The 21543-nt window shown below is 43.5% G+C and overlaps 1 protein-coding gene and 1 long non-coding RNA gene across 3 annotated transcripts in view; one reads left to right on the top strand and one right to left on the bottom strand.

Moving 5' to 3' along the window:
* The window catches only part of SGK1 (serum/glucocorticoid regulated kinase 1), a 101592-nt gene that overhangs the window by 33062 nt on the left and 46987 nt on the right, over positions 1–21543 (bottom strand). Inside the window, exon 3 of the mRNA XM_077352254.1 lies at positions 8362–8437. Coding sequence (XP_077208369.1) covers positions 8362–8437 — 76 coding nt within the window. The remainder of the gene's footprint in view (positions 1–8361; positions 8438–21543) is intronic.
* Positions 1–21543, top strand: part of LOC143844728 (uncharacterized) — a 60985-nt gene that overhangs the window by 26472 nt on the left and 12970 nt on the right. Inside the window, exon 2 of one of the 2 annotated variants that reach the window (XR_013234122.1) lies at positions 8993–9075. The exons of the other annotated variant lie outside the window; for it this stretch is intronic. This is a non-coding gene — a long non-coding RNA (uncharacterized LOC143844728). The remainder of the gene's footprint in view (positions 1–8992; positions 9076–21543) is intronic. 2 annotated transcript variants of the gene reach the window in all.

The following is a 21543-nucleotide window of genomic DNA, read 5'->3' as shown; positions in this document are numbered from 1 at the left end:
ATTCAGTGGTCAGTTAACTTCAAAGTTGAGTTGGAAGCATAAGATGCAAACATTATCAAGTAGCCTGAGGAGCAAACACTCCTCTGGAGCTGTAGGACTATGAAGTAAAACAGCCTGAAGCCAAAGCTTAATCCACTGCTAACTAGTCAAAGTATCTACACACAAGCAAAATGTTAGTGAGTGAGAACTTACTACAGAATGATCATATTTATTTAAATGGTACACGTTTTTTTGAAAAATATGGTATTTGGTACCAACATTTCTTTGGGATGGGTAGTGGGGACAAATAGGTTATGCCTCTAAAGAGAATGACCAGGTAGTTTGGGGGTTGAATGTTGGTTAAAATGTATATTTTAAGTTTTCCTTTGATCCTTTCCAAAGCCTAGTGATCAGACAAAGACTGAAGATTCTGTAATAGGCTTACATTTATAGAGCTTATTTGGATCAAGACCATGGTGTGTAGGGAGATAATGATAGGCCCCAAGACAGACTCTTTGTTGCGCAAGGAGAAATGCAGCTGAAAACATCCATATTTATTTATGCTGCACTGTAAGAAAGAATAGCTAGGCAAGAGGAGCCTGCTGACTAGACATAGGCTAAACACTGGCTCTATGAGAGGTCAGTGTCATCCAAGACAGTGGTCCGCAACCTTTTACAGGCTGCGGACTGGCAGCAGCAGGGAGGGCGATTGCCCGGCATGCTCAATGCGCATGTGCGGCTGAAAACATGCATGCGTGAAAGTGCAGTGCATGTGCGTGCCCAGTCGCACAGGCGCATTGTGCGTGTGCGGGCCTGCTTCCCTCTCCCCCCCTCCCACAGAAAGAAGCTTGCTGGGCTGCAAGCTTGCAGCCTGGGAAGTTTCTTACTGCGGGGGGGGGGGCGGGGAGAGGGAGCCGCGGCCTGGTGCCAGGGCTGCCGCGGCCCGACAGCTGGCCGCAGCCTGGTGGTTGGGGACCACCGATCCAAGAGGAAAGGATTAGGGGATTAGAAGACAGCATTATTACTCTGACCCAAATTAAGAAAGGGGAGGAGTTCATAGACCAGAGCTGTGCAACTCGGAATAAACAGGATACAACCAGTCCTGAAGAGGATAAGGGGATTGACCTCAATACGGAGCCTCTGCAGACAGTTCGGAAAAAGACTCAATGGCGTAGAGCGAGACGGTTCTCGGGGCCTTTGGAGCTCCAAAATAGATTTCAGGCCCTTGCAGAGGAGGTGCAAGGGCCTGAGGTCTGAGGAGGTGTGACCTCTATTGTGGGGAAGATAATGGAGCAGATATTAAACAGAGCGATCTGCAAACATCTGGAGGACAATTTGGTGATCCAAGGAAGTCAGCATGGATTTGTCTCCAACAGGTCCTGTCAGACCAACCTGGTTTCCTTTTTTGACCAAGTGACAGGTTTGCTGGATTGTGGAAATTCGGTTGATGTCGTTTACTTGGATTTTAGTAAAGCTTTTGATAAGGTTCCCCATGATGTTCTGATGGATAAGTTGAAGGACTGCAATCTGGATTTTCAGATAGGTGGATAGGGAATTGGTTAGAGAACCGCACTCAAAGAGTTGTTGTCAATGGTGTTTCATCAGACTGGTGGGAGGTGAGTAGCGGGGTACCTCAGGGCTCAGGGCTCGGTCCGGTACTTTTTAACATATTTATTAATGATCTAGATGAGGGGGTGGAAGGACTACTCATCAAGTTTGCAGATGACACCAAATTGGGAGGACTGGCAAATACTCCAGAAGATAGAGACAGAGTTCAACGAGATATGAACACAATGGAAAAATGTGCAAATGAGAACAAGATGCAATTTAATAAAGATAAGTGTAAAGTTCTGCATCTGGGTCAGAAAAATGAAAAGCATGCCTACTGGATGGGGGATACGCTTCTAGGTAACACTGTGGGGCTTTTTGCACGGCTTCAAAATAGCACAATGGTTGCTAATTGAAAACGCTACTAATTTGCCTTAACGCACGACGTCGTCGACAATCTGCAACACTCCTGAAACCAATCAGCAAAAAGCGCTTCGTTGTAGCGCTTTTAGGGGAATCCCAAAAAGTGGATTCACCCTCCGGAAAGCGATACACTCCTGCAACCAATCTGCAACAGTAGCGAAAAAGACCTGTGCTTTCCCATTGTTGCGGTTTCTTCAAAGTCCCTCCTCCTGAGCCTGTCCTCCAAACTTCCGGCGAAGCGATCGCCATTTTTTTTTCCCCGAGCGAGTGGAGATCAACGCACCGGCGAGCCTCCGTTTAGCCAGTGAGGCTTCCCAGGCTGCAGTCCCTCCTCAGAGCTGTTTACAGTCACAAGAAGCCCGCAGAAGCCCGTTTGCTGATGTATTTTCCCTTTATTTTTCACACTGTTTCGGCTGAAAATCGCGCCCGTGGGGGGGGGAGGGGGGATTTTTTTTCCCACTCCGAGGCAGCATGGCCACGATCAAATGACAGCTCAAACAGAGGCTTCCCGGCTTCAGTCCCTCCCCTTCAGTCACTAAGCACACACATTTCACACACACATTTCACACACACATTTCACACATTCCATTCAGCCGAAAATCGGGCCCGTGAGAGGGGGGGGGATTTTTTTTTTCACTCTGAGGCAGCGTGTTAACGATCAACCGATCAAACGACAGCTCAAACACCCCAGGCAGCTGGATGGGTCTCTCCGTTGCAACGAATCTACCCAGATTCGTTACAATGGGTCTGTTTTTTTTTTTTTAAACCTTCCTTAAAGGGAAAGGGGCTGTTTGGGAGCATGCTAACGGCTGCCCATTGGCTGCTTGACGGCCAGGGGCGGGACGAGCTTGGCAATAGCGCTTCCTTTCTAGCGATTTCTGCCGAGACCGGAAGCCTGTGGGAAACGCTAAAAAACGCAACTGATTCCACTACAAAGGCAGGTATGCATAACGACGAATTCCACTATTTTAAATGGCGATTTTTCATTCCGCAAACAATTTGCAACAAAGATCCCCGTGCAAAAAGGCCCTGTGTGTGAACGAGACCTTGGGGTGGATTGTTTACTAAACATGAGCAGGCAGTGTGATGCAGCGGTAAAAAAGGCGAATGCCATTTTGGGCTGTATCAACAGGGGCATCACATCAAAATCACAAGATGTCATAGTCCCATTGTATACGGCACTGGTCAGACCACACCTGGAGTACTGTGTGCAGTTCTGGAGGCCTCACTTCAAGAAGGACGTAGATAAATTTGAAAGGGTACAGAGGAGAGCGACAAAGATGATCTGGGGCCAAGGGACCAAGCCCTATGAAGATAGGTTGAGGGACTTGGGAATGTTCAGCCTGGAGAAAAGGAGGTTGAGAGGGGACATGATAGCCCTCTTTAAATATTTGAAAGGTTGTCACTTGGAGGAGGGCAGGATGCTGTTTCTGTTGGCTGCAGAGGAGAGGACACGCAGTAATGGGTTTAAACTACAAGTACAACGATATAGGCTAGATATCAGGAAAAAGTTTTTCACAGTCAGAGTAGTTCAGCAGTGGAATAGGCTGCCTAAGGAGGTGGTGAACTCCCCCTCACTGGCAGTCTTCAAGCAAAGGTTGGATACACACTTTTCTTTGATATTTTAGGAAGCTTTGGGCTGATCCTGCGTTGAGCAGGGGGTTGGACTAGATGGCCTGTATGGCCCCTTCCAACTCTATGATTCTATGATTCTAAGAGACTTTTTGGCTGTCACAAGAGTGATGCAATTAATCTGCACAAAGAAAGGGCTGGGCCATCTGCTCTTTCCCTGACCCCAGCACAATGAGGATAAAGGAATTGACAGCTGGTGTTTAACCTTTTCAACAACCTTACACACCTGAAATGTTAATGTTTCTTCCCAATTAATTTATCCCATTGATAGCTTATTCTTGTCCTTAAGGTAAAGGTATTCCCTGTGCAAGCACTGAGTCATGTCTGACCCTTGGGGTGACGCCCTCTAGCTTTTTCATGACAGACTCAATACGGGGTGGTTTGCCAGTGCCTTCTCCAGGCATTACCATTTTACCCTCCAGCAAGCTGGGTACTAATTTTACCAATCTCGGAAGGATGGAAGGCTGAGTCAAACTTGAGCCGGCTGCTGGGATCGAACTCATGTATACATATACATGCAGGATGTATGTGTTTTTGGTGTAATATCTGCTGCTAGCAAGAGCAACAAAGTGATGGATTCAGTTACCCACTCCCCCAGTGGGCAGAGCTTCACACAGAATGTCACTGCCTGACCACCCTGCGCCACAAGAGGCTCTTTTCCTGTCCTTAACTGCTGGTATATGAAGCTCCCATTATGAAAGGGTCTGACACGCCTAGAAATCCCTCCTGACTCAAAATGCAGATGTGGACAATCACCAAGACTCACCCAAAACACTGTCAACTCTGGAAGTCCCCCAATGAACCCATTAAGGTTTCTTTATCAAAGCCTGGCTCACCCAGTAGCAAAGTCTTCTTTTCTTTAGTATTGCCTGATTAATCTCATCATAAAATTGTTACAGGGCTGTCCTAGCCCTCAAGTTACAAAACTGGCTAGAAAAAAGGAAATAGAAAGTAACCACCTCTGTTCTCATGTTTGGCTTTCCATGCATGAAACCCAGCTTGCAGAGGGGCTGCTATTTCTTCTGGACAGTTTCTACCTCTGCCTAAGATTTTTGGCCACATACTCCGTCCGTATATATCAGTGGGACGAATAGATTTAAAGAATTAAGGAATTAGATCTGATAGACAGAGTGCCTGAAGAACTATGGATAGAGGTTCACAACATTGTTCAAGAGGTAGCAACTAAAACCATCTCAAGAAAAAGAAATTCAAGAAATCAAAATGGCTGTCTGAGGAAGCTTAACAAATAGCTAAGGAGAGAAGGGAAGTGAAAGGCAAGGGAGAAAGAGAAAGATACACCCAATTGAATGCAGAATTCCAGAGAAAAGCTAGAAGAGATAAGAATGCCTTCTTAAATGAACAGTGCAAACAAATAGAAGAAAACAATAGAATGGGGAGGACCAGAGATCTTTTCAAGAAAATTGGAGATATGAAGAGAACGTTTCATGCAAAGTTGGGTATGATAAGGGACCAACATGGTAGGGACCTCACAGAAGCAGAAGAGATTTTTAAAAGGTGTCAAAATTATACAGAGGAACTATACAAGAGCAAGCTTAACTTCCCTCATAACCACAATGGGGTAGTTGCTGACCTGGAGCCAGACATCCTGGAATATTTCTTTTATTTTTACCGTTCCACAGGAACGGTTTACAGATATGAATATTGTGAGCAAGCTACCCTGTAGAAGTTGCAGTAATATAGTATTCACTGATTTGTTAACCAGATTGTGTCTCCCCTGTCCTAATAAAAATTTTATTCACATACATTATGGGAACAGCCATTTTGATTTAATCTTGCTGAAGGCTAGCAATATGGAATCTACCCCTTTCATGTGAATAATATATGGCTCTGCTGCTAAATTTTATCTAGTAGTTAAAGGAACTTTCCTTAAGAATTTTCCCCCTTCATGTGTCCTATGTCAGCTGACTCCTTGGAAGGCAGACTGGGATGGGGAAAGCTCATGCTTTTCTGATGGCCCTGAGGACCAAGTTACCTCATGTGAACAAAGCCTTAATGATTTCAGAATGCAACCATTTCAATTAGACACAGCTCATTAAAGTCCACCCACTCTAGCCCCTATCAACTGAAGAGTTACAACGGCAGAGCCCTCAAGCCAATTCCTGTACTTTTATAAAAATGCTAGAGTGGGGTTCAAGCGTGATAAGCTGGATGGGCAATTAAACAACGACTGGTTCCAGTGTGCTTAAGTTACCATTAGACACCAACTGTGCCTTATCAACCCCAGAAAGATTCCCTTCAGATATCACTTTCTTCAACAGATTTTCACACTTCTACATTTTTTTGAATAGTACAAGCTTGTGTCGGGGCCAACTCTCTCACTGCCAGATCCCTTCCAGCATTAACAGCTATGTTAAATTTCTAAGAGGCACACTGAACTGTGACAAGTGTTTATCGCTATTATCCTATGCACATTTCCTTGGAAGCAAGCACTATGGAAAAAGATTGGTGGGTAGCAGTGTTCGCTTGAAGTAGCAGAACAAAGTTTGAGTCCAGTGGCACCTTTAAGACCAATAAAGTTTTCTTCTGGGTATATACTTTTGTGTGCATGCCCACAAAAACTTATAACCAGAACAAAACTTTGTTAATTGGAAAGGTGCCACTAGACTCAAACTTTGTTCTATGGAAAACCATAAGAGTTACTTCCTAACAAACTGAGGATTGGAGCTGCATGTAGCATTACAACATGTCACTAAGACTGACTGCCAATGTTTGTTTGCTTAATAGAAAATTTAATCTGCAGCAATCAGCAGATGATAAGATTTGTCTCCATGCCAGTGAACAATTTTACCTGTTGCTTTCTGCATAAGAAATCTCTATTAAGAGGCAGGAGGAGGTTAATCCAGTTTAATTTTTTTTTAATTTCTTGGTCGCTCTCTTTCTCAGCCTCAACTCCTTGTTTGCAATATGTGGATAAAATGCAAGACTATTTCCGCATGAGGAATATGTTCCTGGACAGCCTTTGAATGTTGATGGCTTTTAGAGCCCCCTCCACATGATGTCGCCTGCATCCCAAGGCGCCCTCCCCTTTCCATTTCCTGCTCTGGGTATTTTTTTTTAATGGCACAGTCTGTGTTGCAGTGCGACTGCAAACCTACATTGTCAAAGTTGAAATAACATCTTCTTTAAAGTGTCCATGGGACAAAACACAGTCCATTTTCTGGAGGTGGGGAATGAGCTGGGAAAGGGGGGGGTGATCGGGCAGCCTTCTCCTGATCATACAGGAATCTGAGCACCTTGCTTTTAATCCAACCATTAACACAAAATGTCTTTTTGGGCTCCAGGGACCATGTGCAGCCTTCTCACAACTTGGGCAGGCAAAAACAACCCCTTTTCTGTTTTCTGGAGGTGGGAAATTAGCTGGGAAAGTGTGTGTGCGTGTGGGGGGGGGGGCTGATCGGGCAGCCATCTCCCAATTATACAAGGGTGTGAGCACTTTGTTTTTAAGCCAGCCATTAACACAAAATGTCTTTTTGGGCTCCAAGGACCACGTTCAGCATCTCAGAAATCCACCCAGACAGGAATAAAGTCCCAAAGAATAGGAATCCCAAAAGGGGGGAGGGGAATGCTGTATAGTTCTGACATTTCTCCATAGCAATGCAGCAGTGTTGATATTTTAAATTTAAAAATGCATCTGTGTTGTGGCATTACTGCATAGCAGGACGGAAGTGCCTTTAAAAATAATTTTGGTGTCTGTGTGTGTGTGTGTGGAGGGAGTTCCAGTCCACAAGAGAATTGCTGTGCTGTGATTGGTGGCTTGCTGTGATTGACAAGCCAAGGAGCGGAGGGAGAAGTTCGGCTTGTTTTCCCTTGCAGCCTTGTCAGGAGGCAAAAAGCTGTGACATGGCAGAGGGAAAACTCAAAAGGGGTCTCCCCATGAGGAGGGCTGCAAATGTGACAATTATCATCCTGTGTTTGCAAGCATTTTACTCCTCCATCCAGAAATAGTCCAAGTCTTCACAGGCATTAGATGACTCCTGAAAATGGAGGTGGCGAGAAAACATTTTTCTGTTTCATGGTTCAAAAAACATGGGTAGTGTAAGAAGACATGCTGGTGTCTATGCCTACTACCTTGGTTGGGGAGTGGGGAAAGGAGTAAGGGGGGGTCTATTCAGCCAGCCCCAAGCAGGACATTCCTGGCCAAGCCTCAGGACTGGGTGTGGTCAGGTCTCTCCTTCACCATGCCATGCAGAAGTGCATGGTAGCCCCAGTGTGTGAGGTGGCCCCCAGGCTGCAGTGACCCCAGTTGGGAATGTAGGCTATCAGATCTCTGGTATCTCTGGGACTTTTCTCTGTGTCCTTACTGGCCACTCTGCCCATGGAGATGACTTTGGATTTGGATGTAAAGGGTGGGAAGGAACATGTTTTCCAGTTTGATTTTGGAAGTCTATCAATCTCTTCATCTGTTAGGTAAGGCAAGCCTGGCTCCCCAGAACAAAAATAAATTAAAAAATGGGGCACAACATGGTGGATAGGACTGGCTGTGATTGGTGGTGCATGCTGTACACTTAGCAGTGGAAAGGCAACACCATCCACCGTTGGTGCTATAGATGTTTTAACGCTTATGGAAAGAAAACAACAAACAGAATACTACAAGTTCAGAAGTGCCATGTATCATTAATTTCTCCCCAGTTAGCAGCCCTATTTATTAAGCAGGATACCTCAGAAATCTGAAAGGCTACTTTGAAACCTCAGCCCTCATCCTGTTAAAAAAAATGATGTTATCTTTTAAAAACACATTATGCAAAGGTATGTCCTTACCTGAGTCCTCATTTGCCCAGAACGTTCTCTGATCAGGTTGAGCCAACAGATCTTCTTTACTGTAGAATTCTTTCATCTATAAAATATAAGGAACAAAACATAACTCACAAAATTGTATTATTGTTTGAAACATAGCATCAACACTTTGCCACTCCAAGGAAGCCTATAAAATCACAGGAGGAATGAATGAGACATTCACTGTAGTGTAGGCCTCCATGCATCAGGAAACGTGACCCGAGTTATTATTTCTATTTAAAGATTACAAGCTGCCTTTACAGTGTTGGGGCAGATCTAATCTTGGCACTGTTACTTCCTGCACCTACTTAGCTGTTATGTTATGGCCAAGGGAAAGGAAAAAAACCCTCAGTGGGATGGGTGTTGTGTGCACACACATGTGACTGGGGGAGTGGGTAACTGAATCCATCACTTTGTTGCTCTTGCTAGCAGCAGATATTACACCAAAAACACATACATCCTGCATGTATATGTATACATCTTTATATACCAAAGAGCCAGCTTGCATTCAACTTGATATGCATTGCCTGTAACATGAGCTAAGTCTCTGTGCATATACAAAGAATACTCTGCTGTAAATGGGACGGTAAATGAATTGTCTCTGTGTTCATCACAGCTTATGAACTGGGGGAGTGAAGGCCTTGGAAATTCCTGAGATCTGCCCTCAGAGGAAAGGACAGTAGAATCCTGGAGTCTAAGGTATATTCATGTATATTAACATTGGTTATTTTGGTGGTACTTAGGGTTACCAACTTTTAGACGGGGCCCGAAGATCCCCAGAAATCACGATTGGACTCCAGGTGACAGATATTTGTCTCCCTGGAGAAAATGTCTGCTTTGAGGGTCAGACTGTTATTACATCCCACTGAAGTTCCTTCCCAACCCTCCTAAATCAACCATCAGTCTACCTGCAGCATTCTGCACTAGCTGCGGGCTCCAAATGCTCTTCGAGGGTTGTCCAGTCCGGATGTAATTAAGGCATGGGTCATTGTGACAAGATCTGACTGACCCAAGAACAGGCACAGTTGATGCACCAGCTGAAGCTGGATAAAAGCGCTCTGAATCACCACAGCCCCCTGGTTTTCTAAGATGACTGCTACAAATGTAGCTTTTCAAAGGGAGTAAAACCTCATCTTGGGCAAGAAAAATCTGAAGTTCTTTTTACTAACCCAGAGAATCTCTGTCTTGGCAGGACTGACATTTAGCTTTTTTGTCTTCCTCCAGTCCACTACTGACTCCATAGACAAGTTCATTAACAGCTTGGGAATAAGATGGGAAAGAAAGGACAAGCTGCATATGATCTGCATATTTATTTATTTATTATTTATTTATTTGGATTTTTATACCGCCTATTCTTTGCAGCTCTGATCAGTTTACATTGAAACATTACCTAACTTTACATGGAACATATGAACAACTTTCAAACAACTTTCAAAACATTACAGCAATTCAATGCCTCATTATTTCCAACAATCATCTTAATAGTATAAATAACAACATTGGGAGGTCAGTTATTGCAGTCATGGGAGGGTGTCTGGGGGGACCAGCAGGTGTTCCGGGATGGTCGGCTTCAAGCGAATGCCTGGTGGAGGAGCTCCCTTTTGCAGGTGGAACTGTGGAAGGTCGGGCAGGGCTCTGATCTCTTCAGGGAGCTCGTTCCACCAGGTGGGGGCCAAAAACGAGAAGACTCTGGCTCTTGTTAAGGACCGGCACACTTCTCTGGTGCCAGGGATCCGTAGCCAGTTGGAAGTGGCAGAGCACAAAACGCTTTTGGCGGTATAGGCAGGGAGGCGGTCTCTCAAATACACTGGGCCAAACCGCGTATGGCTTTAAGGGTGATTGCCAGAACCTTAAGCTTAATCCGAAATTCAACTGGGAGCCAACTGGGAGCCAGTTGAATTGGTGACAATGCTGACAGTGCTGACAATTTGTGACAATGCTGCCTCATTCTTCACATGTGGTAGAACAAGATCCCACAATGAACTGGACAGAAGAGGTTGCCTTCCAACTTCAGTGTAAAATTGGGTGCAAATGTGATTTAAGAAATTTATCCTAAGATTGAGAGATCCCTATTGAGCCAGTGCTGTGCAGGGGTTCGAGTGCTGGACTAGGATTCAGGAAGTCTGGCATGAAGTTCCATTCACAGAAATTAGGTGAAGTTCATAAGGATTGATTACAGGTATGGCCCACCTGCTTACTGAAAACCAGAGTGAAATAGGACAATGGAATAATGTGATGTGTTCTTAATTTCTTGTGGTTTGTTAATTCTGATTCCCACACAAAAATAAGGTGATCCAAAATGTACGTTGACATGATGCCAGCCTCATCTGACCTCAGAAGCTAAGCAGGGTCAGGACTTGGGTAGAAGGCCATGAATGAAGATTCTGCAGAGAGGGGCAATATCTAACCAACTCTGCTACTCACTTGTCATTTTGGAGAAAGGTTCTGGGTACCATTGGAGGTGGGTGAAATGAGAAACCAGCAGCATTGAGTGAGGGAGAGGCTATCGAGGGTAGCTACTTCTGAACTGCACTCTCTGCAGACAAGAGGTAATGCCTCCTGAAGTCTTCTAAAAACCTGCTGTTTCGATAAGGTGAACGCAATCCAGGTCTGGCTCTTTGCTTTGGAGAAAAGGAGTTTTTAGAAAGAAGCAGGAGAATGCCAAGTAACATACCAGCAGGAAGAAAGATGCCTTTGGGCACCATATTGTAGAGCATTGGTCTATATAGATCAAAACTGTTGCAACATTGTCGTTTATTTGGATAGCAGATTCAGTCCTCTGCATTAGACATTAACTCCCATTCTAAATTTCTGATATTTGCATGCCTAGCAAAATGTTTTTTGCTAATTGGCTGGCACTTCTGCTCTGTTTTGCAGGGATCTTCTATGTTAGGGTATTAGTTTAAAATATTTGCTCTAGAAAACAGACTTTCTGTGTGCATCTTGGAACATAAAAATCTATCTAATGGTATTTTCCTGCTTTAGTTTTCATTAGATATTTTCCAGGCTAGTCTGGAATCAGTCTGGTTGATCGGGAAAATTGCTCAGCATTAACATTTGGCTCTTGCCTTCTTTGTAGTTTTCTGGCACACTTAATCTGCAGCAGACAACTGAAACTGTTCAAATATTTCACAATGCAAGCTAGACAATGTACAAAACTCCTACATCATCAATTGTGTGGAGACCATGAAGAAAGGAAGGTTTTAATACCCCATTGATCTCTACTTTTAAAAGTCCCAACCTGGCTTACAATTGCATTCCTTTCCTCTCTCTACAACAGACACCTTGTGAGGTAAGTAGGGCAGAGAGAATTCTGAGACATCTGTGACTGGCCCAAAGTCACCCAACAGAGCTCATGTGGAGGAGGAGTGGGGAAGAAAACCCAGTTCTCCGAATTAGAGTCTGCTGCTCTTAACCACCACACCAAGCTGGTTCTCATAAAACTTCAATATGGAATGCCAATTTTTCCCAGTGAATTTCTCTTTGACCTACAGAACCAGAATGTAAGTGCCTATGCAGTCACTTGATTGTTCTTAATGCACCTCAGTAGTGATATAAAGAACCTGAGGGTCACTAATTGAATAAGTCAAGGAAAGCTATTTCCTCTATACCAGTATAAAATCCTGTACCCTACAACTTCCTTTGTTGCAAAACACCTGTGACAAAATACATCTGCTACATCTGTGAAATACATAAATTGTACCTGAATTTCAACATCTCCTAGGCCAGTGGTTCTCAACCTTCCTAATGCTGTGACCCTTTCATATAGTTCCTCATGTTGTGGTAACTCCCAACCAACTCACAGAAATTAAATCGAAACAGACAAATGGCGTGAAGATCCATTGTTCATGATTGTATATAAATTGTTCCCCCCCCCCCAGGGTTTCTCAGTTCAGTTCTGCCTCTTGTCCCACCATGCCGATCTCGCTCTTTTCCACTGCTCCAGACAGACAAACGCTCTATCTCGATCTACCTGCAAGACTGTTGTGGGGATGGCATCCCTCCCCCCTTCTGGCGAAGCTGCTTGCCCTGTCGCAACCCCTCTGAAAGGGCCGTTCAACCCTCAAAGGGATCCCGACCCCCAGGTTGAGAACCACTGTCCTAGGCTGAAGAAATGTCAATGTTTTGTTTTGGGCAAGATGGGCTTCTTGGGTTGTTTTGGACAAGCACAAGGGATTTCCAGTTTTCAACATAATCACTTTACATCCAAAGTTCAAATGGAAAGTCATATGCCTGTGTGCAAGGCTTCCATTGCTTCAGTCCACATACTTAATAAGGGGCAATGTCAGCTACTTATGATAAACTTAGAGTACGAAAATAGTTCTTTCAGTCAGACATGTAATTTAATTATGTCATCTTTTAAAGAATATTGACAAATATTATAATCAAACACAGTCCAGCTCCTTAAAAACTTATGCCTCAAAGATGTATTCAAATCAAAACTTGTAATTCGTTTTACTGAGATTTTCCACTCAGATTTCTCTCTCTTTCTCTTTGAGTTAGCTATTACAGTGTGAAAAGGACAGTCTCATCACAAGCCTTGAGGCAAGTGTACTGAAATACAGTAAAGTACACGAGTTCTTTCACACGGTTGTTGTATAAGTGCTAATAAAAGCTCTGGAAGAGTTTCTGAAAGTTATTACTAGCGATAAAGCTCAAAGCCAGCAACAAAGCTAAGACAGCAGGTCCATCATGAGCTATACACCAAGTCTGGCCAAGCCCCAAGGCAATCTATATGCCTCCATTGCTTCTATGGTTAAAAACACAGTTACACATTAATAAACTATAACCTATTATTCATAGGTGTTTCCCCTCCCTTTCATTGTGCCTGTACATTGGGTTTTCTTTTATGTACTGCACTGGTTTTTCTGAGAGTAGTTTTGTGCTGGTTTTCCTCCTGATTTATTTCCAAGATGAAGGTAATTCAAAAGTACACAAATTCTGTCAGATTTCCCCTCACCATTTCTCCACCCCTTGAAGGCCACCCCCACCCACAATGAGGTAATTTTTCCTGCTGCACATCTTCTGCTATCATCTCCCCTTCATCAGTGTATAAGTTACATTTTAGGGGTATTTTGAAAAGTGGGATGAATTTAGTGACATGAAACTATCGCTAGACTTGGATTGCTGGAAATTTTTTTTGACAGGAACAGCTTTTAAAGGGTTTTTTTTTTGCCGCGGTAGTGGTGCTCTGCAATTCTAAATGTGCTTTAACTCTCTGAGGAGCCTCTTTGAAAGCTCTGAAAGGGGGGAGGTCAAGATTGGCATCCAGCTGTGTGCCACTGATTGTCCAGTAGTAAGTGCAGCAGCTGCCAATCATCACCTGTGTGTGCTTGTGTGCATGCACCGCCCCCCCCCCAAACAGGTTAGCAAACATTTTCCCCCAAATTATGGCATTATTTCCCGTTTTCAGCAACCCCACAGATCCCCTATTGATTTTTCTGGGTTCTGAGCATCTCTACATTCTTATTTGTTCAGGTCAGGTTAGTGAAGTGTGCAGACATCAAGGAGAAGAGGACTTCCATGAGAACAACATATCCAACAATCTTGGTCACAGTATGTTTTACTTCACTATTCCTGTCCCTGCCCCCTTCCCAAGGTTTTAAAATTCATATCTAGTAAATTACTGGCCAAACTATGCTAGTGCAGCAATGTATTAGCAAAAATGCAGTGCTTTTAATTTTGAAAAAAAAATCTGTACCCAGGCAGTCTTCCTAAGCAGCTCACTTTAAATGGCCAAGCAAGCATCCAAGATGGTGTCTGCCATAGTGGATGGTTCAATGTGAAAGTCTCTGAATGCATTGTCATTGGTGAAGTAAAATAAAAAAGGGCCATTGCCACATTTCAACCTGTTTCAATCTGGATTCTGTCCAGGCCATGGAGTAGAGACAGCCCAATCATGCTACACACTTAAAAACCTAATACAATGTTTGGTTTTTCTCATCGGTATGTAGAATATATAGTCCATGGAGAAAAATCAAAGGAAAAAGAAAGGTGTGGCAGGCACAAACAGCATTCGAAATCAAGCCCTTTTCAGTGAGAATCAGAAATAAACAGTGTGTGGATAATAGACCTGAGCCTGTGTGCCCAGGCAACATTTTCTGTACTATATTTCTTTCTTCTTTCAACCAAAGTTTCACAAATGTAGCCATGCTAGTCTGCAGTAGAAGAGCAAGATTAAAGTCCAGTAGCAGCTTAAAGACCAACTAGTTTTCTATGGTATAAGCTTTCAAGTGCTTTAATAGCTTATGCCAGGGGCCTTTCCGCACAAGGACCAGTGTTGCATTTGTAGTGGAATCCAGTAGTGTTTCATTAGTTCCCCACAGGTTTCCGGTCTCACAAAAATCGCTAGAAAGGAAGCGATTTTTTCTGTGCTTGTTCCCGCCCCTGGCCCTCAATCAAACGAACAGCCAATGGGCGGTTGTTATCATGCTCCGGAAAAGCCCCTTTCCCTTTAAGCACAGGTTTAAAAAAAAACAACATGTTGTAATGAATATGCCTTCATTCTTCCTAACATAGAGACCCATCTAGCAGGCGTGTGAGCTGGCGAGTCATTGTTACCATGCTCCCCCGAGTGAAAAAAAAATCCCCCCCCACACACAGGGGTGATTTTTGGCCAAAAATAAAAGGAACTTGCAAACAGGGGGCTGTGTTGTGCTTGGGGACTTAGGGGAGATTTAAAGCACTGTGCAGGGACTGTAGCTGGAGAAGCCTCACTGGTTCTTTGCTTTCCCCGCTCGCTCTGAGGGAAAAAAAATGGCGATCGCTTTGCCGGAAGTTCGGAGGAGAGAGACAGGGGTGGGACTTCGTTGCAGCCGCTACATTGAGAACACACAGTTCTTTTTTGCAAGTGTTGCAGGTTGTTGGCAGGAGTGTAGCGATCTTCTGAGGGTGAATCCACTTTTCTGGAATCACCGGAAATCGCTACAACAAAGTGATTTTAGTGCGAGTGTTGCAGGAGTGTTGCAGATTGTGTGCGATGTCATGCGGAATGGCAAATTAGTAGCGTTTACTGTTTGTAAACTTTGAACTCGTGCGGAATGGCCCCAGGCTTTCTCAACAGGGGTATTGTGAAACCCTGGGGTTTCTTGATGGCCCTGGAAGAGTTGGTTACAGATTAGTTGGTTATGAATTAGTTGTTACACATAATCACACACACACACACACAAATCTATAACAGCTTTTGCTGTTATAATAATTGAGCAGAACCCTCCTAAGCAGGCCCTGTCTAGACTTTACTTCTGGCCTGCAAACCGGTCATGCCTACCCCCACCAACCTGGCCAGGGGCATTCTGGCACTATCACCACCAGTATGCCCCTGCCTGCCACCTGGGATGGAGGTTGGTGGAGCTACAGGGCAGGGGGGTGTGTGTGCAGGAGGCACAGAGTCCAACTGTAAACTGGTTTAGAAAAGGTGGCTTAAACCCTGGACATTTTGTTAATCTTTAAGGTATAACTATTGTCTTGAATCTTGCTCTCAGGAGAAAACACAGTCCTGCATGTGCTTGCTATTTGGAATACAATTATCCTTGACTAACCAGTCACTTCCTGAAACCCTGAATGATTTTGGCATCTGTGTAACCTCATGAGTATATTTCGATGGTATGATAAGCACATCCTTTCACTTCTAGTCATTGTAGTGTTTCTATGCTGGCCACAGATCAACCTGTTCAGCTAAATCAGTGTTTCTGAATGTTAGGTGCACAACTAAGTTTGCCTTCAGAAATCACAGAAGCAATAAATAACTTCCTCTCTTTTACCCAGTAACCTAGGTGAGTGGCTGAACTCTATCCTAAGAGCCTGGAGCAATACACTCTTGGCAGCTTAAGTTCAATGCCCATGAATTAGCCTTAGGCATTTTGGGGAATGGGGTGAGAGAAGAGTCTGCAGAAACCCTCCAAAAATTTACAGGTGTATGTGGATGGGAAGTTATATGTATTATAAGTTTTATAAATATATATGTTTTATAAATAGATCTACAAAACAAAGTTTGATTCCATTAAAACCAATGATGTTTTATCCAAGATATATAAGCTTTTGTGTGCAAGCACACATCATCAGATACAGTCCCATGCATACAAAGGAGGGGGGAGGGCCTAGGAACAGCCAGGACCAGGGCCTGGGAGGGAAGGGACACAAGCTCTGGGCTCGCCAGTGCATGGGGAGGAAGACTGCAACCCCTGCCAGTGTTCCTTCATGCCCCAAGAACCAGGGCAGGGGGGGGGGAGGAAGTGAGTCCCTGCCAGCACTCCCCCGGCCCAAGAATGTGCGCTGCAACCTTCTCCGGCCAGCCCAAGGTGAGGGGAGGGAGAGAGGAGGTGAGCCCCTGCCAGTGCACCCACCTGCCCCAAGAAGGCACACTGTGGCCTCTCCAGCCCTTGGTTGGCCTGCCCGGGGTGAAGGGAGAGTAGCGCCTGTTGTGCTTTAAATTACAATTACTATTTTGTTAGAGAGTACCATTATGCAATGTACTTTTTAACAAGGTGGGTTGGAGTTGCGAATTTTCAGGGTAGGTGCAGTTCTTCAACATGGCAAAAGTTGCACATTAGGGCTGTTTTGACTCAAGAAAATGGTGTGGGGAGGGAAATCACCTGGTGGAGTGTGCTGCCAGTAGAGATCTGGGCCCTTAACTTAAGTTAGAAATTATATTCAGAGAGATGGTTGGAGCATTTATTACATTTTAAATAAGAAGTTAAATTTTAACTGTTTATTCTTTTAAAAACCATGTAAGACAGCTTTTTACATACTGTTAACAGAGAGGCGTTCTACAATTCTAATAAATAATTAAATTAATAAAAAAATAAATACTGCACAAAAGATAAATAATATGGGTATATTATGTTAGAGTGGTCAGTCATAGCTGATCCATAAGCTCAATCAGGGACATTGGGTTCATACAGTTATCACAACACAACCCCAGCTGCGTGAGCTATAAGATGATAGTTACTTCACTTGTAATTTGGCAATATGATGACATTGTTATTTAAGCCACAGGATGTGAATCAATAATTAAAACAATGTAATGCATTTACTTGTAGTATATATTTATACTTGTAGGCTAAATAGTATTGTTGACTCCTTTAATCCATAACCTTTCTTTCCTCAGGAAGAACCACTGACACTCATTCACTTAAAACTATGTATGGATTTCTGTATGAACTGAACTGATAAATTATGAACTCTATGAACTCAACTGATAATGTGCCTGCTAATATATTTCCAAATAATGTGAGTTATTTCCTGATATGTCAGGAAATGATCAATTGTTTCCACAGACAATCTCAGTTGAATAACGCCAATTTTAAGTGGGTTTGCCTTATTAAAAAGTTTACATCTGCACAAAATCTAATGTATCTTTTTCATGATGATATAGGTTAATCTGTATGTAGGATTAATGTGGGCTGGTGGGTGGAAAATTCTGTTTTGAGGGGAATGTAGGATAAACAACTGGGAAGAAATGTATAGTATTCTTTAAAATGTCTCTCTGGATGTGGATGATAAGGAAGATATGTTTTCTCCACAGGAAGGAATACAGGTTCTGAAACTGGAATATAAACTAGATGTATTTTCAAGACTATCGTTGAAAATTAGCATTAATGCACCTCAAAACATAAACATATTTTATAGATATTTGATCTGATTATCAGAAAAACATGAGGAAACAAATTTAATAAAATTTCATCTATATCCAGTGTATCAGATTTACAAAGTAGGCATTAATTAAGAAGAGCATCCCACTGTTACGTTTGAACAATGTGCACTAATTGTACAATCCTATGCAGAATACTCCAATAAGCTTACACAAGAATAACTCTGCATAGGAATGAAGTGCAAGTTACTGGAACTATAAATTACTTGATGGTCTTAATGGGATTTTCAGATTTTGTTATATTTTGTTATATTATCAAACATGTTTGTCCTAAGAAGTAATTATGGCATTTCTAAGCAAAATGGGAAAGTATAAATATAATAAGTAATTATAAATAATAAATTAATAAGGAAGCAAGCTGCATTTTAAACCCAGTGCTTCAAGTATGGTTAAATTAGTAAAACACAAAGAAAGTAAATGATCAGGAAATTAGTCCAGGCTACACAACAATTCTCACAAGGACACAGCAATATAAACTGAAAGCCAGTGTGGCGTACTGGTTAGAAAGATGGACTCTACCCAGGGAGATCTACTCTCAGATTTCAGCTGAGCTATGACACATTGTTATTGTCATTGTCATTATTATTATTTCTAGCCCATCAGTCCCACAAAGGCTCATGGAGGGTTACAATATACAAAAATCCCCAATAAAATTATCCCTAAAAATATAAAATACAACATCGTCCACACAGATCCAAGAAATACCATGGTGGAAAAAGCAACTAAAACCCCACCCTCACTTCATTGCCAGAATAGTCACTGTCTCTCAGCATGACCTAAAACATATGTTTGTTGTGGGAATAAAATGGAAGGAGAACTTATTTATGTACTTATTTATTGATGTGGAACATCTACTGCCGTGCTCCCTACAATGGAAATGTAGACGGATGTGATGTCCATTATCCCGCCTTAGGGAGCATGCCAGTGGATGGCTGGCAGCAGAGGTGGTGGTGATGGAGCAGTGAGGCCTAGCACTGAGGTGTGCTCGTTGCTCTGGCTGCTGCTGCTGCCAGTCCTTGAAGGCCGCTCCCACCATCCAAGGAGCAGCCTTGGAAGACTTGCGGGGCTGGTAGCGGCAAGCATGCTTCAGAGCTGGGGTTCGCTGTGCTGGAGCCACCTCTGCTAGGCTTCCGAGGTCGCTCCTGCACTCCAGAGACCAGGAGAAGCCTTGGGAGGCTGGTGGGGCTGGTGGAAAGTGCGCATTGGCACTGTGGCTTGCTGGGCTGGTGCCACCTCCACTAGCCTGTTGAGTCCTCTCCTGCACTCTGGAGAGCGGGAGAAGCCTTGGGAGACTGGTGGGGATGGCAGCAGCAAGCACGCTTCAGTGTGGGCCCTAGCTGCTGAGGCTGCGCCAGCTGCCACACCCAAGAGCCATGTGCACAAGTCGTGGGGGGGGTGGTGGAAGGGAGGAGGGAGTGGGCAGGGGACAAGGATTCTCGCCCCTTACATAGTTGTTCCACATAAGGGACGAGAATCCATGTCAGTTGATTTATTTTTTCATTCACTCATTTCCACAATGGGGACCCAAAGTGAGTTATATCGTTTTCTTTTTCATCTTATATTTGTGACACTGAATTCCTTGGAACAAAGGTTAAAAATCTGAGAATTATCCCCCCCCCAAGTCTTTTAATGCAAATTTCTGAATACAGTTATAATAGTTCTGTTGTTCTGAAGAGTCAGTCTCAGTGCTAAATGCTCTTCAGTTGCACAAGCTAATATTGACCTCTCTATCCCACATTATTTCTGCCTTCTTACATTCCATTTGAGAGGAGGTAGACGAGACCCGGTCTACCCCACGGGTAGTTGCTTGCATACCTCAGTGGAAAGATTCTTCCAGTTTGGTTTACAAAGTTTGGGTGCAGTCACTGCCTATTTGCATAGACAGTGACTGACCTATCATACTTAAATATGAGTCACTCAAGAGACACATACTCTTTGTAATGACATTAATTCTGTCACGGGGTGGGGAGAAAGGGAACTGCTGATGGGAAGGGGAAGAACGCCAGCTGCTTGCTACACAGTTTTATGTTGTTCTTCAGAATTACACGTAATTTTAGCCTGCCCATATGCTGACTGTTCCTTGCCATTCCACATTTGAAAACTCTTCTGTGCTCCATGTTTCTGACTCATCTAAATAAATATTATCCATAATAACCGTATATCAGTCCATTACCAATCTGTGAAAGCAGCACTATATTTAGATTCAATCCTTGGCACAAAACTGCATCCCTGCCCTATCACTGGGTCTTTCTGGGCTTCTCTTTCCCAGCTATTCTAATTTAGTAAAAGAAGAGATTGCATAACATCCCCCCTCCCCTAAGAACCTTAAGTAATAGGTGTGTAATAGCTGGGGGAAGCCATCTATTTGGCAATCTGTAGAGTATCTGCTGCTCTACCAGTGAACAGTGACTGTCTCCAGTAGTTAGCCATCAGGGCAACCAGCACTGTTTTACCCCATGACCAGGCCAGAGCCAAGACTGGGATTGATCCCAGACTGAAGCATCATTGAGGTAGGCTAGCAATGGGTCCGCGTATGCCCCCCAGAAATGCTAATGCGAGATGGGGCAGTAGTTGGACAAGTCCTGTGGAGACAGGGATGTTTTTTTCCAGCAATGGGTGGACTACTGCCTCCTTCAGCAACAAGTGCAAAATGCTACAGCCTGCCACGTGGTGATTGCTGACAGCCAGTCCTGTGCTCCACTGGCTGGTGACTTTTTTAGTCCCAAGATAAGGTGCTGACTCTTACATGAGAGAAAGAATCTACACACAGGCACTCACTTTTTAATATCTCTGTTGAGAGCCCTGCTCTAAGTACCCTGATTTTAGAAAGTTAAATTTTCAGTGACACTGAAATATGTGAAATAGCATTCCCCAAGAGGATTGTATTCCTTCTTAAGGGCCTCTAGACACTACTATGAGGATACCTATTCCAGAAAGCCTCAGATTAGATGGCAGGAAGAATTTGGATGTCATGCTTTTAGGGTATTTATCCTGAGATAGCAATGCTTATATCTGAATGCACAATTCTATTTTTATCTGTTGTGCTGTGACCTCTACTCTATACAGATAAAATTGTTCTTTCTTATCAGTTTGAAAGCTAGATCAAGAGCCCTTAATCTTGCAAGTAGTTGTTGACTATTCAGTTCAACCCTGATTCCTGCCTTGAAAGTATGATCAAATCACTTGAGGTTGTGGGTGTAGGAGTTGCCTTATCAGGATAATGCATTTTGCACCTATGCCCTTTCTCCACAAGCAGAATGGCTTGATTCGGAAACAAAAATAAGCATAAATAAGTGATATCAGATTGCTGTTTATGTTAGTATAACAAAACAAAATATGAGTCCAGAGGCACTTTAAAGAGCAACAAAGTTTTATTAAAGATATACTAGGGACAAAGCCTGTTGCACTCAGGAATACAATGGGTGCTAGATTGGGGTGGGGTGGGGTGGAAGAACTCTGCAGATGGCCTTTCCCTCCTCCAAGGACCTGGAAAGGCTGCAGGCTGGAGGCCCCTAGGA

This window comes from Paroedura picta, chromosome 1, assembly GCF_049243985.1.
Source record: "Paroedura picta isolate Pp20150507F chromosome 1, Ppicta_v3.0, whole genome shotgun sequence".
Taxonomy (NCBI): domain Eukaryota; kingdom Metazoa; phylum Chordata; class Lepidosauria; order Squamata; family Gekkonidae; genus Paroedura; species Paroedura picta.
This window is presented reverse-complemented; position numbering and strand designations above follow the sequence as displayed.